Source organism: Rhinoderma darwinii, chromosome 6 (genome assembly GCF_050947455.1).
Source record: "Rhinoderma darwinii isolate aRhiDar2 chromosome 6, aRhiDar2.hap1, whole genome shotgun sequence".
Lineage (NCBI taxonomy): Eukaryota > Metazoa > Chordata > Amphibia > Anura > Rhinodermatidae > Rhinoderma > Rhinoderma darwinii.
The window spans coordinates 134,420,137-134,436,468 of NC_134692.1; the positions used below are offsets into that span (position 1 = coordinate 134,420,137).

General features: G+C 46.8%; 1 protein-coding gene across 2 annotated transcripts in view; it reads left to right on the top strand.

Moving 5' to 3' along the window:
- Nucleotides 1–16,332, top strand: part of RAB11FIP3 (RAB11 family interacting protein 3) — a 64,360-nt gene that overhangs the window by 16,801 nt on the left and 31,227 nt on the right. For both annotated transcript variants that reach the window (XM_075830484.1, XM_075830485.1), the window contains exon 2: nucleotides 14,096–14,189. In XM_075830484.1, the coding sequence (XP_075686599.1) occupies nucleotides 14,096–14,189 (94 nt within the window). The remainder of the gene's footprint in view (nucleotides 1–14,095; nucleotides 14,190–16,332) is intronic.

The window sequence follows — 16,332 nt, forward strand, 5'->3', positions numbered from 1 at the left end:
TAATGGCAGTTCTGCTTTGAGCTGCATACACATATGCACTGAATGAATGGGGCACTGGAATAGGTTGGTACTAGACGTGGCATTGGATTAAAGAGGACCAGTCGGCTCCCCTGACATGTCTGTTTTAGTAAACACTTGTATTTCCCATAAAATAAAAATTTTGGAGCATATTTTTTTTTAAACTCTGTATGGAGTTGTTCCTCTGTTATTCCTCCTGGAAATGTGTGATTTAATGAACAATTGGGTTTTATCATACCCCTTGTCCAACACACTCTCCAATGTCCAATCAGTGCTGACACTATAAGGGTAAGTTCACACGTAGCGTAAATGTTGAGCGAAAAAAACACTCAGAAATTGAACTGCGGTGCAGTTTTTCAATCCGCAGCATGTCAATTGTATTTGCGTAATCGCTGATTATTTGTTGCAGGTTTTCCCCTTTGAATGAAATGGAGAGGTAAAACCCGCAGCAAATGTTACGTTTTTTTTTTGCGGCAGAACAGCAGCGATTATGCCGCAGAAAACACAACTAAAAATTCTGTGCTTCTTCATCCAGGTCATTTTATCCCGTGTGACCACTGCAGCCAATCAAAGGCTTTAGTATGTATGGAACACACCCTATTAAAAAGGGTAATGACAACACCCAATTGGCAATTTATTTATACATTTCCATGAGGAATAACAGAGGAATTAGAAAAGCCTTTCCCAACTCTGGATAAGAAAATTGTAACCTATATGTTGCTTCAGAGAGAGTATACAGCACCCTGCCTGTATAGAGCAGTACCCATATAATACGTTTCTCAGCCGACCTGCCCATATAGACCCTAATAAGCATTGAAAAAAGGCGTTTGTACAATCGAGAAATCCCTTACGGCTGCGGCGGGGCCTGTAGACCGGGATGCCCATCTCAGATTGACCTAATTGTCCTTCCCTATGGATGATGTGAGCTGCTCTGGGTGCCTCGTAGCCACATACACTCCATTATGAGAAAGGGGTAGCGACCAGAGGGTCATGCGTCTTATTTGGGGGGGGGGGGAGACAATGTGTCAGAACCTCATGACCATGAAGGGGCCGTGTAAGGCCTCATGCACACGTCCGTTGCCGTTGATCGTGCCGCAAACTATGGATTCTATTGTCCATATTTGGGTCTGCAATACCTTCGAGTTGCTTCCGTTGCGTATGTTCGTATATTACGGACGTGTTGTTTCCGTGTGTCATCCGTATTTCGCGGTCCTTGATCGGACAGGTAGGTCACGTGATCAGACTTCCCCTGACAATTTCTAGCATCGTATCTGCAAAAAGCGGTCGGTATGTCTCCTGTGTGCTGTCCGTTATTTTTGCGGACCCATATACTTGAGTGGCGGCACGGGTCTGCAAAAACGGAAAGGGATAGGACGTGTTTTATAATTTGGGGAACGGAGCAACGGATCCGCAAAAAGCACCGGCCCCATAGAAATAAATCGGTCACGGTGGTGTGCATGAGGCCTTATGGTGTAAGCCTGCAAGAGGTTAGCCTCTCGTTTTAAATTTGTTTGTGGGCGAATTTCTGCGTGTAAAGGCCGGCGTACATGGAGCAATCGGCGATTAGTGGAACGATAAACCCTCCACTCGTTGGCAATCCTTTAAAATTTTTCATATACGATTATTTTCGGCAACGACGAATGATATTTTTATCGTTGATTAGTCTTTCTCGTTTACGAAAGGTAATTATCATTACAAATCTGTAATCGTTCGGAAAGGCTTAGTGTAAATGGGGCTTTAATTAAAACGTGAATTCTGTACAGAATCCTTTGTAATAGGGATTTGCGGTCTGCGTCCCGTGCGGGTTTAACGCGGTTATGTTAAGACCCGAGATGTTTCTTAAGCATCTTCTATTCTGAAGGCAGCGACGCACTAAGAAGATGTCGACGAGCTCCTTCCACACAGGAGGCGTTCACGATCTCGCTGTTTTCCTGAGCGGTGTCTCTTGCCGACTGTGTTGCTAGGCTGCAGCTCTGTGTGGGATAAAGACACTGATTTTTTTTTTAATGCACGTGTCCCTGACAGGACTAGGTCAATGACAAACCGCTTGACTCATCAATTCGTTCCCAAACCTGGCAGCCATGTTGTTTTTTTTTTTATTGTTTAATCCACCCCAAAAAAAAATTCTATCTGTGAGGGCAGCGTTCTTCTATTCTACCATTGTGTCAAGTTATATATAGTCTGGGGCACCTGTGGACTGTCATTTGGGAAGTGGCCATTTTGTGGGTTTATAAACTAGGTCTTGTGTCCTGGGCAAGAAAAATAAATTGGCCTTGTTGCCCGTAGCAACCAATCAGAGTTAAGCTTTTATTATTTAAACTGCATTAGAGAAAGGAAATGGGGATTGGTTGTTATGGGCAACAAGGTCACCTTTAGCCTGAGACTGTTTTATACATGAGTCTCCCTATCAAAGGTCATTACGTTCTTAAAGGGATTGTCTGTAATTAAAAAAACATGGCTGCTTTCTTCCAGCAGTAACACCACGCCTGCCTATGGTTTGTCTGGTATTACAACTCGGTTCCATTGAAGTGATGGGGCTGAGGTGCAATGCCATATACAACCTGTGAACAGGTGTGGCGCTGTCTTTGGGGAAAAAAATCAGCCGTGTTTTTCTAATTTTGGGCAATCTCTCTTTAAGAAACTAGTCGCTATATACTCATACCTCCCAACCGTTCCGGATTCAGCTCCCTGCTTCAGAATTAGTTCATAGCGGAGGAGCAGAGGGAGCTCCTCCCCTCGCCGAGGACTCCCCAGGAACAGCGCTACTTTAAAGTAGCGCTGTGCTGGGGGAAGGCCTTGACGGTACTGTCCATTTATGGACAGTGACGTTAGTGACTACTCCTGGAGCAGAATCCCCGGTCAGAGTCGGCAATGGGGATTCCGCTCAAGGAGTAGCCACTGACGTCCCTGTCCATATATGGACAGTGACATCAGTGATTCCCTCTAGGAGCGGAATCCCCGGCCTATTTTCTGGCTGGGGATTCCGCTCTTAGAGGGAGTACCAATGGCGCTATCTAATGGGCGGGGTTAGCGCTATCTACAGGGGGGTGGCAGTATCAACATGGAAACTGTGGCACTATATAGGGGCACTATCTATATGGGCACTGGTACTAGAGGCAGCTTTGGGGGTATTCAACTGTATAACGGCAGCTAGGGGGCATTATACTGTATGTATGGCGCAGTTATGGGGCTTTATACTGTAAGGGGCAGTTATGGGGTATTATACTGTATGGGGCAGCTATGGGGCCATTATACTGTACAGGGGCATCTGTATGGGCATTTTACTGTATGGGCAGCTTTGGGGGCATTATGCTGAATGGGGAAGCTATTGTGGCATTATGCTGTACGGGGGAATTTGTTTGGGCATTATACTGCATGGGGGCATCTGTGTGAGCCATTATATTGGTTTCAACTGTGTTTTTATTGAAAATTTTTCAACAATATACATATAACTTAGAGCAGCATGAAGGGCCATGCAATTCACATAGTAAGACAGTAACTTTCAATAGACAGACAAAACATCTGGGAAAAAACACAGGGGTTTAAGGGGGTGAGGGGGGGGGATAGTCGGAGCTCCACCTACCACCTAATCTTGAGTTCCCTGTATCCAATACTTGTCCCACGGGTCCCACACCACTTTGAACCTGTCCAGTTCATTGTCAATAGAGGCCGTCATATGCTCCATTGTACGTATTTCCCTAATTCTAGTTACTAAGTCGATGTGGGAGGGAGGGGTTGTCTGTCTCCATTTCCATGCTATCAACGTCTTAGCGGCTGTAAGAAAGTGTCGAAAGAGTCGAGCTGGTGATTTCCCCAAAGACCTAGGGGGAACATTTAGGAGGTAATGAAGAGGGTCTAAGGGAATATCCTGCTGCAACACTGCCAATGCCAAGTTCTTAACTTCCAACCAATACTGTTGTACCAGTGAACAGCTCCAGAAAATATGGAACAGATCACCTCTCTGACCTCTACATCGCCAGCAATCCGACGGAATACCCGGATTGAAGCTATGCAGAAAGGCAGGGGTATGGTACCAAAACATAAGGATTTTATATTGGTTTTCCTTATATGCAGTGCAGATGGAGGTTTTAGCTGCTTGCGACCAAATAATCTGCCACAATGAGAGCGGGATGGATTTATTCAGTAAGGCCTCCCACTTCAACATGTATCTATGCCCAGGCGGAGGGGAACCCTCCGGGGATAGCAATAATGCATAAATGGCTGAGATAAGCCCCCTAGTGGTGGTAGCATACCGACATAACCTTTCGAAGCTTGTAGGTGCAGTAACCCGCGTGGATCTAAAAGTTTGCTGCATGTAATGTCTAACCTGAAGATAGTGAAAGAACGCAGCGGAGGGAATATTATGATGTTTTTGAAAGTATGAAAACGGGTGAAGCTCTTGCGTGTGGGGATCAACCATATCAGCCAGGTGAAATACCTCAATTCCCGTCCACAATCGGACTATTCGGGAGGTAGTGCCCCCCGGAATAGTGGGAGTGTAGAGTACCGAAGTCAAGGGCGGGCAACCCGATGCCAAATGGAAGCGGTTTTTACAGGTTTCCCACACCTCCCTTTGAAATCTCATGGGACCCAATAAAGATGCAGTCGGCATTACTAGTGGGTCACCCCATAACAGGGAGTTTGGGTGGACCGGGGCCATCCATAGCTTCTCTATTTCGGTCCATTTATTGTACGCCCTTAAAGACACCCAGCTGGGTATGCGACGGAGGTGTGCCGCCCAGTAGTACTTCACCACATCAGGGACCGATAGCCCACCCGCGGATCGACCCGATAATAAAACTGATTTCGGAATTCGATGTCTGCCGGAGTGCCATATGAACCTGAGGATAGAAGACTGCATAGCCCGCAATTCCTTCATAGGTACTGCTACCGGCAAAGTCTCAAAGTAGTACAGTAATTTAGGGAGCAAGGTCATTTTGACCGCTGCTATGCGCCCAAAAAATGACATGGGAAGAGGATCCCACCTGGCCATTAGCTGACGTAGCTCTACAAACAGAGAGGGGAAATTAGCCTTGTAAACCGACGTATAGGAGGGAGTGAGTTGAACTCCTAAATAAGTCAGGGAGGTTTCCTTCCAGTTGTAGGTGTAGTTGTGTTTGAGTAGCTGGAGCTCCTGGTGTGGGACATTAAGAGGGAGCGCTTCCGTTTTAGATGTATTAGTTTTATATCCTGACAGCCTCCCATACCTACGGAGAACTGTAGTAAGGTTAGGGAGGGAGGTATGAGGTTTAGTGATAGTCAAGAGGACGTCATCTGCAAACAGGGAAACCTTAAACTCTTTATCTTGTATCTGGACCCCCGCTATATCCCTGGATTTCCGTATTTGAGCTGCTAAAGGTTCTATGCATAGCACAAATAAAAGTGGGGATAGGGGACACCCCTGACGTGTACCATTCCAGATTTGAAACGGAGGGGAGGTGGAGTGTGGGAGTTTAATTGCCGCTGTTGGTTTGGAGTAGAGACCACGCAGTGCTGTCAAATAAGGGCCCGAAATCCCAAATGAATTTAGAGTTTCGAACATAAATGGCCATCCCAAGCGGTCAAACGCCTTCTCTGCATCTAGACTAAGAAGGATCGCCGATTCCTTTTGCTTTTGGAGGGCATCAATGAGGTCAAGGGCCCTTCGTGTGTTGTCTCCTCCTTGCCTAAGAGGCACAAAGCCCACTTGGTCTTTGTGAATCAAAGAAGGGAGCCAAACATTGAGTCTATTAGCTAGAAGACGGGTGAAAATTTTTAGATCCGAATTCAGAAGGGCTATGGGTCTGTAATTGGAGCACTCTGCGTGGTCTCTACCCGGTTTAGGGATCAGCGTGATATGAGAATGCAGGAATGTTTGAGGGATGGGAGAACCCTGTAGGAATTCATTAAATAACGAAGCCATCCGTGGAACCAAGATCTCTGCAAAGGTCTTATAATACCCATATGTAAAGCCATCTGGTCCAGGGGCCTTACCACTAGGGAGGTCCTTCAATATATCAAACAATTCCTTCGCAGAGATCGGGGCATTCAGGGATGAAAGCTCCTCATCTTTCAGTTTAGGGAGAGCACAGGAAGAGAGATATGCTTGCAGCGTTTCCCTCCGACGAGCCGGATCAGGTGGTAAGGTATTTGGCAGGTGGTATAAGGATTTATAATAGTCATGAAAAAGTGTGGCTATCGTGTCTGGGTGATGCTGGAGTATGCCCGCCTTATCCCGAACCGCCTGTGGAGTACGAACAGTCGCCTGATCCCGCAATAGTCTGGCCAGAAGCGAGTGCGCCTTATTACCTTTGTCGTAATATTTCCTTTTTGTGTATAGTAATGACTTTTCTACCCCCTTCATAGCTAAGTCCTTGAGTTGTGCTCTAGCCTCTATCAATTTCCGTAGTGTCGGGACCGCCGGTTTAATCCCCATTTCTCTCTCCAACTTAGTAATTGTCCGATGGAGAGCCACCCGCTTGGCCCGAGAGTCTCTTTTCAATCTAGATCCCATTACTATGCATTGCCCTCTCATCACCGCCTTATGCGCCTCCCAAAGAGTGGATACTGAAGGAACCGATCCCTCATTAAGTGCATAAAATTCCCGCATATGCCCGGCCAGGCTGTCCCTAAGAGAAGGGGACTTAATCAAAGTTTCGTTTAAGCGCCAATGACATACTCTCGTATTTGGTTTCCCTATCTGTAGGGACACAGAAACTGGTGCGTGATCTGACCAAGAGATGGGGTCTATATTCGCCCCCTGGAGCGCACGGAGGGCAGGGACATTACCAAAAAAGTAATCTAAGCGTGTATGAGTGCTGTGCGTATGGGAGAAGAAGGTATAGGACCTATCACCTGGGTGATCCACTCGCCACAAATCATAGAGCTGGTGCTCTCTAATTAGTTGCCTAAAACGTGTAGAAAGTCCTGTAAGGGTGGGCGTCGGAGTAGCGTGTGTAAGAGAGACCCTATCCATGGACGTGGAGAACGGGACATTAAAATCTCCTCCCACCAGCCATGCCCCCCTAGGAAGCTTCTGGAGTTTAGAAAGGAGTCTACGTAGGAATGGAATCTGTGCGGTATTAGGAGAGTAAACGTTACATAAAACAATGGGCTGTCCAAGCAAAGTCCCCTCTATTATAACATATCTGCCTTTCGGATCTAGATGTGAGGTGTGAACCTGTATGGGGCAGGAAGCTGCTATCAAAATGGCCACCCCCTCCCTTTTGCGACCTGACGAGGCAGAGTACACAGCAGGATACGCCCCTCGGGCAAATTGGAAAGTTCCGGATGAATCTAAGTGTGTTTCCTGCAGAAAAGCAACTTCCGCTCCAAGCGATTTCAACTCCCTGAGAAGCAAGCGTCTCTTCACATTGGAGTTGAGACCCTTGACATTAAGTGTGACAAATTTAACCATGGTCAAAGATGTATGAAAGAGCAAAGAATGATGTGGAAAGTGCGGATGTATACAGCTCACAGTTATGTCGGGGCCAGTCCCATGTCGGTTTCAAAGCAAGCAGTGTTCTACGGCGTCCTTCTACCTTGGAGGTTCTTGGAGGATTCACTGTCGTCTCAAGTGTTATTTCGGATGAAAGTAGGAGGGGAGGGAAAGACACTGGGGTAAAGACGTACCAGGGAGACAATACACATATCTGCAGTGAGAACAAAGAGAAATGCATGAGATCAATGAATTTCAAACACACTCAGAAAATACTACCAGGGAGAATACTATACCCTGGGGCGGGTGATATTAAAGCAAAAGAAAACTGGTAATACAATATTACCCTTTGCAACTCTCTCTAAAAACAGAGGGAGAACTGCAAAACAAATTACCCCTATCAAAAAAGGAGGTCGGGTCTCAACAGTCGAGGAACCTAGTACAAAAGTACGTATAAATACGTACAGGCCGAGAAAAAACAAAAAGGGGGTGAAAGAGCCAAGTGTATCCCGGGCAATCGCGCCCTGCCACAATTTACGTTAACGAATTAAAGCGAAACAACATAAAATCAGAAATATAATCCTAAATGCATTTTTAGCCTAGGATAGTGCAACTGGCGAAGGGAGCAGCTGGTATGGGTGACCAGGCTCCTTCACATATATTACGGAGGTGCCGTGTATCTGCGCAGCGTCAATCAATTCAAATCAGGTCTTGGTGAACTTCGGTTAGACTGTCGTCTTGGAGAGGTCCTCCGCTTATTTCGGACCGACTGCCAGACTGGAGGTGGAGACGAAGGCGGCAAAGGAGTCTCCCAATTCTGCATCTTGGGCGTTGGTATACCAAGGGAGTCACAGAAATGAGGCAAATCCCCTGGGTACCTCAGGGTTGCAGAAACACCATCTCTTCGGGCTGTAAGGGAGAACGGAAACCCCCATCGATAAATAATATTGTGGTCCCGTAGGGCTGCGAGAAGTGGACGAAGCAGACGTCTTTTCTGTAACGTAATCCAGGAGAGATCCGGGAATAACTGAATCGGCACACCGGCATACTCCAGGTCTTTACGCTGACGGGCTTTAAGCATAATGTCCTCCTTAGTGCGGAAATCCTGGACACAGCAGATGATATCTCTGGGCTGAGATGTAATGGATTTTGGTTTCAGTGCTCTATGCGCTCTGTCAAGCGGTATCCGATTAGACGGGGGTGCACCCAAAAGGTCGTTAAAGATAGTCTCTAACACGATGGGAAGATCTTCAGACCCCGAGGGCTCCGGTATGCCCCTTATCCTTATATTATGACGGCGACCTCTGTTATCCAAATCCTCTAGATGCAGTTGCATATCTCTAATGGACGCCAGCTGGGAGGACACTGAAGACTGTATCACAGAAACATGGCGCCTAGTGGCATCGTGGTCATCTTCTAGAGCCTCCACCCTCGTAGCAATCTGCTGTATATGCTGCGACACCCCCGCCAATTCTGAACGAAAAGCTGCCTTCACTTCTTGTATCATACTCTTAAAGTCCTCTTTAGTGGGCAACTGTGAGAAACATTCCCTCCACATAGGGGGCACATCTGAAGGAAGTGAGGCTGAATCCTCCAGGTCAGAATCTGAGGCATATGCAGGGGCCTGGGCATAGGGGGTCAAAGATGGTGTATCCCCCAGATCGTCTCTCCTCCCCGGCTGCTGGATCGTGGGCCGTTGGGGTTTAGGTGCAGGCCAAATCTGTAGGGCCATTTGTGCTGAGGGCTGTGACATTGGTGGTTCAAGCAGGTGTACTGGGGCCTCTGACTGAGCTGATGCTCCTCGTGGCCTGGCCTCCATTGCTCCTGGGATAGGGGACCCCCTTCCCTGCTGTTCACAGGACGAGGTGGAGGACAGCTTAGGGGAGCTGGGAGGGTGAACTTTAGCCATCCGGCTATTCAGCTTACCCTGTACGTGGGGCACTGTCTCCTCTCCCTGCTCGGACATCTCCCCTTCCTTCTGACACGAGGCTGTCCAAGATGGCTGCGGCTGAGGGAGCGGCGTGGCTTGCCGCCGAAGAAAGTAGCCGTCGATCGTTGGTGGAGCGGCGGCGACCTGGTGCTGTGCTGCAGGGGTGAGTCTAGACCCTTGGGGTCTTTTTTTCCCCATATGAGGCACCTTTCCCCGCTGTAGGCTGCTGGATCTGCGTGGCAGGGCGCGGAGCTCTCAGTTTATGCGACCGGCGCCATCGACTGCTGGCCACGCCCCTTTGAGCCATTATATTGTATGGGGGCATTTGTGTTGGCCTTATACTGTATGGGGGCTGTATGGTGGCAGCAAGAGGGCAATATACTGTGGCACTCTACATGGGCACTGTGTTACTATCTACAAGGGCACTGGAATTAGGGGCAGCTAAGGGGGCATTATACTGTATGGGGGCAGCTATGGGGCATTATGCTGTATGGGGGACTTTGTTTGGGCATTATACTTCATGGAGAATCTGGGCATTATACTGCATGGGAGAGTGTGTGGGCATTATACTGTATGGGGACATCTGTATTGGCTTTATACTGTATGGGTGCATCAATGGGGCATTTCACTGTACGGCGGCAGCTAGTGGGCATTATACTTTGTAGGGGCAGCTATTTGGTATTATACTGTGTTGGAGGCACTACGGGAGCATGATACTGTGGGCTGAATCGGGTGTGTATGGGCAGGGATTGGGTGGGATTAGAGGCGTGGCTTAAAAGAAAAAAAATTGCCGCTTCATCGCCGCGACGTTTAAGTTTTGTACCCATACACCCACAAAGGCACCCAGAAATTCACATTTTGGGGCAGAATTGCATAAGTCTCGCCCTATTTGAGGTCTGTTCTGCTGGACAATCCGGTGAAAAACGGGAGGGTGGGGAGGACCTTGTCTAGAGGTGGTTTTACACAGGCCAAGTCCTGCCTGGTAATGAGCGCCAGTCGATGATAACAGCATGTCAATCGAAGCAATCATTGTAATTATAAAGGGAAGAGCGATTGTTAATGTGATCGTTCGTCCCCATACAGTTTACACAGGGAGATGTTACCAACAAAAACCATATTTATGGTGGCATAAAACATGCGACTTTCCAACGAACGAGCGTCTCCTTGTTTGCCGGCTGATTACTGCCGTGTTTACGCGGGGCCGTGATCGCTCACGAGCGTTTGAAGGAGTGTTCTTTCGCCTGACCATCGGTCCCTGTAAAAGAGCCTTAAGGCCCCGTTCACACAGTTTTTTACAGGAATTTTGTGCCTTTTGCCGCATTTTTCGTTACATTTTTTCTGCCTCCAATTGATTTTCAATGGGAGGTCAGAGGTGCAAACCGCGGAAAGAAATGACTTGCCGCTTTTCTTCTCCACGAGCGGCTAAAAGCCGCCCGGAAAAATAACGCCTCTGCCTCCTATTGAAAACAATGGGGGCGATATTGGCCGTTTTTTTTACTCTGATTCCGACGCAGTTTTCGCATCAAAATCTGTGCCATAAAACTGTGTGTGAACAGGGTCTAATGCTTCATTCACACAGCCATATAAATGGTTTGTTTAGATGCCATATATTCTGTCAAAAAATACGAGATTGGATCCCATTGGAGGAGAGAGGGGTAACCAGTATAATGGTCTCTGAGTTTGTATTATATTTACTAATAAAGTACTCCATTTTCCGGCATGCCTAGCGACAAGTCAGACCGTTTTCTTCCATGATATTAGAAAGAGATTTAGTAAGGGCCCGTTCACATCAGAGTTGGCTTTCCGTTGAGGGTTTCCGTCGGGTGAACCCCTCAACGGAAAGTCAAACTCAAAACTTAGCTTCCGTTTGCATCACCATTGATATCAATGGTGATGGAAACATTGCTAATGGTTTTTGTTTGTCACCATTCCGGCAGGTTTACGTTTTTTTTGACTGAATCAAAAGCGCAGTCGACTGCGATATTGATTCCGTCAAAACTACGGATCCCTTGCACAATGGAGACAAGCGGAAACCATTGGCAACGGATCCATCACCATTGAACTCAATGGTGATGGAAACGGAAACCTTTGGTTTCAGTTTGTCAGGGCTCCGTTCCGACGGAAAGCTCAGTCGGAACGGAGCCCTAGCGCAGATGTGAACGAAGCCGAAGTATAATTTTTACTTGTCCGGTTCAATGTTTTCTTTGAGATAAGCAGCGCCAGAGGCGGAAGGCGCAGCTGATCTCCCTCCCTATGTACAAATAGGATATCTGCTTGTATATGGGGGAGTTGGGGACGATTGATGTGTTGTTCAATCTATCATTTCGACATTAACTTGTCTGGGTTTATGGCCATTTGACCCCTCCCTCCTCAAAAGAAAGCACCTCCTGTGTGGCCCATAGGGTTTATTTCTATTATTTTGGGGTACCCCGTATACTGAGGCCTTTAGTCACTTTGGCACCACGTAGTTTTATGATTGTTAAGCAATGTTAGTGTAGATGTGAAAAATGTCTGCATGTAGGAGGGTGCGAGTCTGAGCAAGCTCGTTATATGGAGTGCGAGAAGTTGTATCCGTTAATGTTGGAGATTGCTTCTGGCAAGGGCAGGGTTAATCTGTGCAGCGGCGCAGAAGGAATTGCTGGCAGGGCTGGCGCAGAGAAAAGTGGGCTCCTGACAGGGTGGTGGTGTTTCCCCCCCCCCCCTGGTTTAAAGGAGCGTGCTGTATGTAAAATACGGACGTTTCAAACAATTACAGTGCAGGCCAGTTAGGGTCATTTTGTTTAATTTAGTTTTATTGGCTGGAAAACCCCTAAAGTGTATGGCCTCATTTACATGGCCCGACATAATCCCCGAAAACGAGTGCCGATCAACGAGAGCTTGTTGATTGGCGCTCGTTTGCTTCTTTCACAAGGAGCAATGATCGGTTATGTATGGGGATGAGCGATCGTTCCTACGATCGCTTTTCCCCATACATTTCCATTATGTCGGCATCACATCTCCTTGTGTACACCGGGAAATGTTCTGCCGACTAGCGACCATTTTATTGGTCAGGTAAAAAAGCAGACCAACCAATGAACGAGCTCCTTCATCGGCTGATCGTTGCCTTGTTTGCTCGTTTGTCCGATCATCGGCCCGTGTTAAAGGGCTTTATGGGCGTCATAAGGCCATGTTCGCACGGGATATGTTCAGTACGAGGCTGATTTCAAGGGAAAACTATTTCTGCAATTGAGGCGTTTTTGGAGCCGACTTTCATATAGGTTTTGAGGTGTATTTTCGAATAGTTTTTTTGCTGTGTCAATGGGAAATGGGGACACATCCGTTGTAAACGCTTCAAGAAGTGACATGTCACGTAAAAATATGCCTCGAATAAACTACACTGCGTATTTCTTATTGAAATCAATGGGAAGCTGTTCGCAGGTGTATTTCAGAGCGTAATACAAGCGTCTCAGGCTCCGAAATACGCCTGAAAATATGGCCTAACGGTCACCTGACTACCCACAATGCACTGCTTTCTGGTCCGTCTAAACAGAGAATAAAACGTCATGTAATTTAACCCCTTGACGCATTATCATGTACGTGATAAGAGTCATAGGGAGGTATGGAGGGCGCTCACGGGCTGAGCACCCTCCATACCCTGCGGGTGTCAGCTGTGTTTTACAGCTAACAGCCCAGACAAACGGCCGGGAACAGCGATCATGCTGTTCCTGGCCGTTTAACCCCTCAAACCACAGTATCTGAGGCGTTATAGAGAGGGGGGGTGTCCCCCTCCAACAGCTCATCAGCGCCCCCACACCGCGGTCGGGGGGTGCCGGTGGTTGCCATCGCAGCCCGGGGGCCTAATGAAGGCCCCCAGGGCTGCCTTCTGTCTGCCTCTGTTAAGTCGTGTCTCTGGCCTGTGAAAATGACTATATACTTCAATACATTAGTATTAGCAGGGTCAAGTCCGCTAGGGGGACTAATAAATGTTGTAAAAAAAAAAAAAAGATTAATAAAGTTAGTAGTACTGAAAAATAAATATATATTAAAAGTTAAAAAAACACCTTTTCTTAATTTTCCTCTATAGTAATGTACAAAATAAACAAAATTGGTATCGCTGCGTCCGTAAAAGTCTAACAATTACAATATAGCGATGTTTAGTGCGCACTGTGAACGCCGTAAAAAAAAAAATGTAAAACACCAAAATCGCAGTTTTTTGGTCACCTTAGGCTCTGTTCACATCTGAGTTGGGGTCCCGTTCTGACGTTCCGTCGGAGTGTCCGTCAGAACGGGACCCTGAGCAGACACAAACTGACACTGACGGAAACCAGATGTTTCCATCACCATTGATTTCAGCGGCCGTCCCACGGACCTGTGTAATTCAATGTGGCCGTTCACACAGCCGTTGTTTCAACGGGAAAATAGGACATGTCCGTTCTTTTCACGCATCCCTCCATAGACTCTCAACTATGGGGGATGTGTGACATCGCGTCCCGCAGCGCTGAGCACGGATGCACCTCGGACGTGATAAACGTTCAGGAACGTAGATCGGACATGATACATTTGCTTCCCCTGAACATAAATAGCACCAAAGGTGTCTGGCAGCCGCTTATCTCCTCCTGCTTTATGCACATTCGGACGATTTAAACTTGCGTGGTAATGACAGAATTAGGCGGCTTGAGATTTTGTCATCTCCGTTCTTAGATTGTATATTTTCCCTGCAATTAATATTTTTTTTTTTTTTCTTCTGACAGGTAAAATATCTTACAGGTTATCTAGATCCAGCTGGCCTGGGGCTTATAAATTTCCGTGACTTCTATCGGGGCATCTCTGAAATCCAGAATGAAGGTGGGTTCTTCTATATATATGTTTCTACTTGGAAAGATGCGGTGACACGTTTCTTATCTCTTGTTTTTGCAGTGATTTCGGCAAATGCACCGATTTTCTAACCTACTTTGTTTCACTTCCAAATGGATTTCAAAATCTCCGCTTGCTATCAAAGAATGGAAACCTTTATTGCTTACTTTAGGAAGATGATAATGTCTTGGTCATATTTTTTACCACATGTGCTCAGATTGTAAGGGCACGTCCAGACGTGGCAGAGTTTTTCCGCTGCAAATGTTGGTGCAGATTTGGGGCAATTACGCAACGAATCTGCACCACCATTTGCATATTTGACAGGTAATTCAGACGTTGCAGAAAACACAGCGGACTTGTCACAGATTTCAGTTTTTGCATTGCAAAGGCTGAAATCCGCAGTGAAATTCTGCTTCTTCTCCGCAACAGACAGTGCATGCTGCGGAGGGAAAATTCTGCACCGCAGTCTATGGTCCGCAGCGGAGTTTTCCGCAACGTCTGAACTAACTTGCCTCAAAATGTATTGAAACAACTGTAAAAAACGGCCGCTGGAGAATTCCGCTGCAATTCCGCCACGTCTGGCCGTGCCCTTACAGTACAGTTAAGAGCTCTTTCTTGTCACGAGCCGTCCACCTAACGGATTTTCAACCTCTGGAGGTAAACACTGAAGGTTTCTTATTCAATGCCAGCAAGCACATACCTTGAAAACGTTATATTAAAAAAAAGGCATACATTTTCATTATACAATAAATCTGTTTCATTTGATGCAACGCAAAAAATCCCTTCTAATGAGCATAATGGCAGCCATTTTGGCAGCTGAACCAATTCACATGGGAATATAGTTTAAACAGTAGAGTGATCAGATGCTGTAATGGATGAAGCAGGCCGCCTAGTCACCAAGGTAAAAAAAATAATCTTAGTGGGTGTTAAACAAGCAGCCTTTGACTACATGTAACTCAGTTGGTCTTCAGTTGGTGCTGAGATTTCCCGCTGTGAGTGAGGCAGTGAGAGCTGCTTTATCAAGTTCTTGCAAAGACAGAGCTGTTCTTTCTATACCTATGGACTATACTGATGACTTCTGACCATTTTTTTTTTCTCCTGTTTTATTTTTGCCTACTTGTTAAACTAGCCAGAATAAAGCTGTCTATAGCCCCCGATGTTTCTACCTGTTACCCTGTTTGTAAGGCTGAATTCGCACAGGGCAGATACGCTGCGTAAAAGCACTCGGCATATCCACCATGTGTGCCGCAGGGAATACCAGGCGAAAAATCGCACCAAACTGGTGCAGTTTTTTGCCCGGAATGTCCACTGCGGAAAACTGCAAACTGCAGCAGCTAGCAGGCCGGCCGCACACGGAAGCCATCCATCCGTTTGGGGTCCTTGTTTCACGGATCCGTCGTTAACGGCCGTACGATGACCAACGGAAATGTGCATGAGGCCTAAAGGTTTCAGAGAGATTCGGGCTGGACAGAAATGACTGAGAATTTCCAGCAGGACTTCATTCGGGTTCATTAGAAGGCAGGTGTAGCAACTTCCATGCTAATTTCCTGAGGCCAGAAATATTTGCCTTCTCCCGGCTTCATTCTCATCCCTGTGAGTACGTGAGGTTGACCGATAATCCATTAGAGGCCTAAAATTAGCATTCGGAAAGTTATAGTGAACAAGTCAATGGTTGGCTGTAGGACTGATCTGATCAGCGAGCCTGGCGGTCACATTCCTATACACTCCCATGTTTGCAGGAAACTTGAAGAAATCTTTTAAACCTCCTATCCTGGGTGGGTCATCTTCTCGGGCTAGGAGAGTTTCATGCCTTCTCAGCTCTATGTGAGGGAAAATTTCTGCCAATTTTCTTAGTCCCATTGGACTGTTGGCCGCCTTACTAGGGACGTCGGGGGTTGGGGGTACCCTCGCTCTGGAGATGGGTTTGTGTCCCACCTAGGGATGTTACGATACCAGTATTTGGACTTCGATACCGATACTTTGTGTAGTATTGCGATTTCGATACCGAAACAATACTTTGCCAATAGTAACAAAAAAAAGTTCTTCCATTTTCTGATGTGCGGCGCGAGGTGTTATTGAATTTTGAATGTGCCTCACATTAATAGTAATTAACCCCGTCATGTTTCTCAGTCAT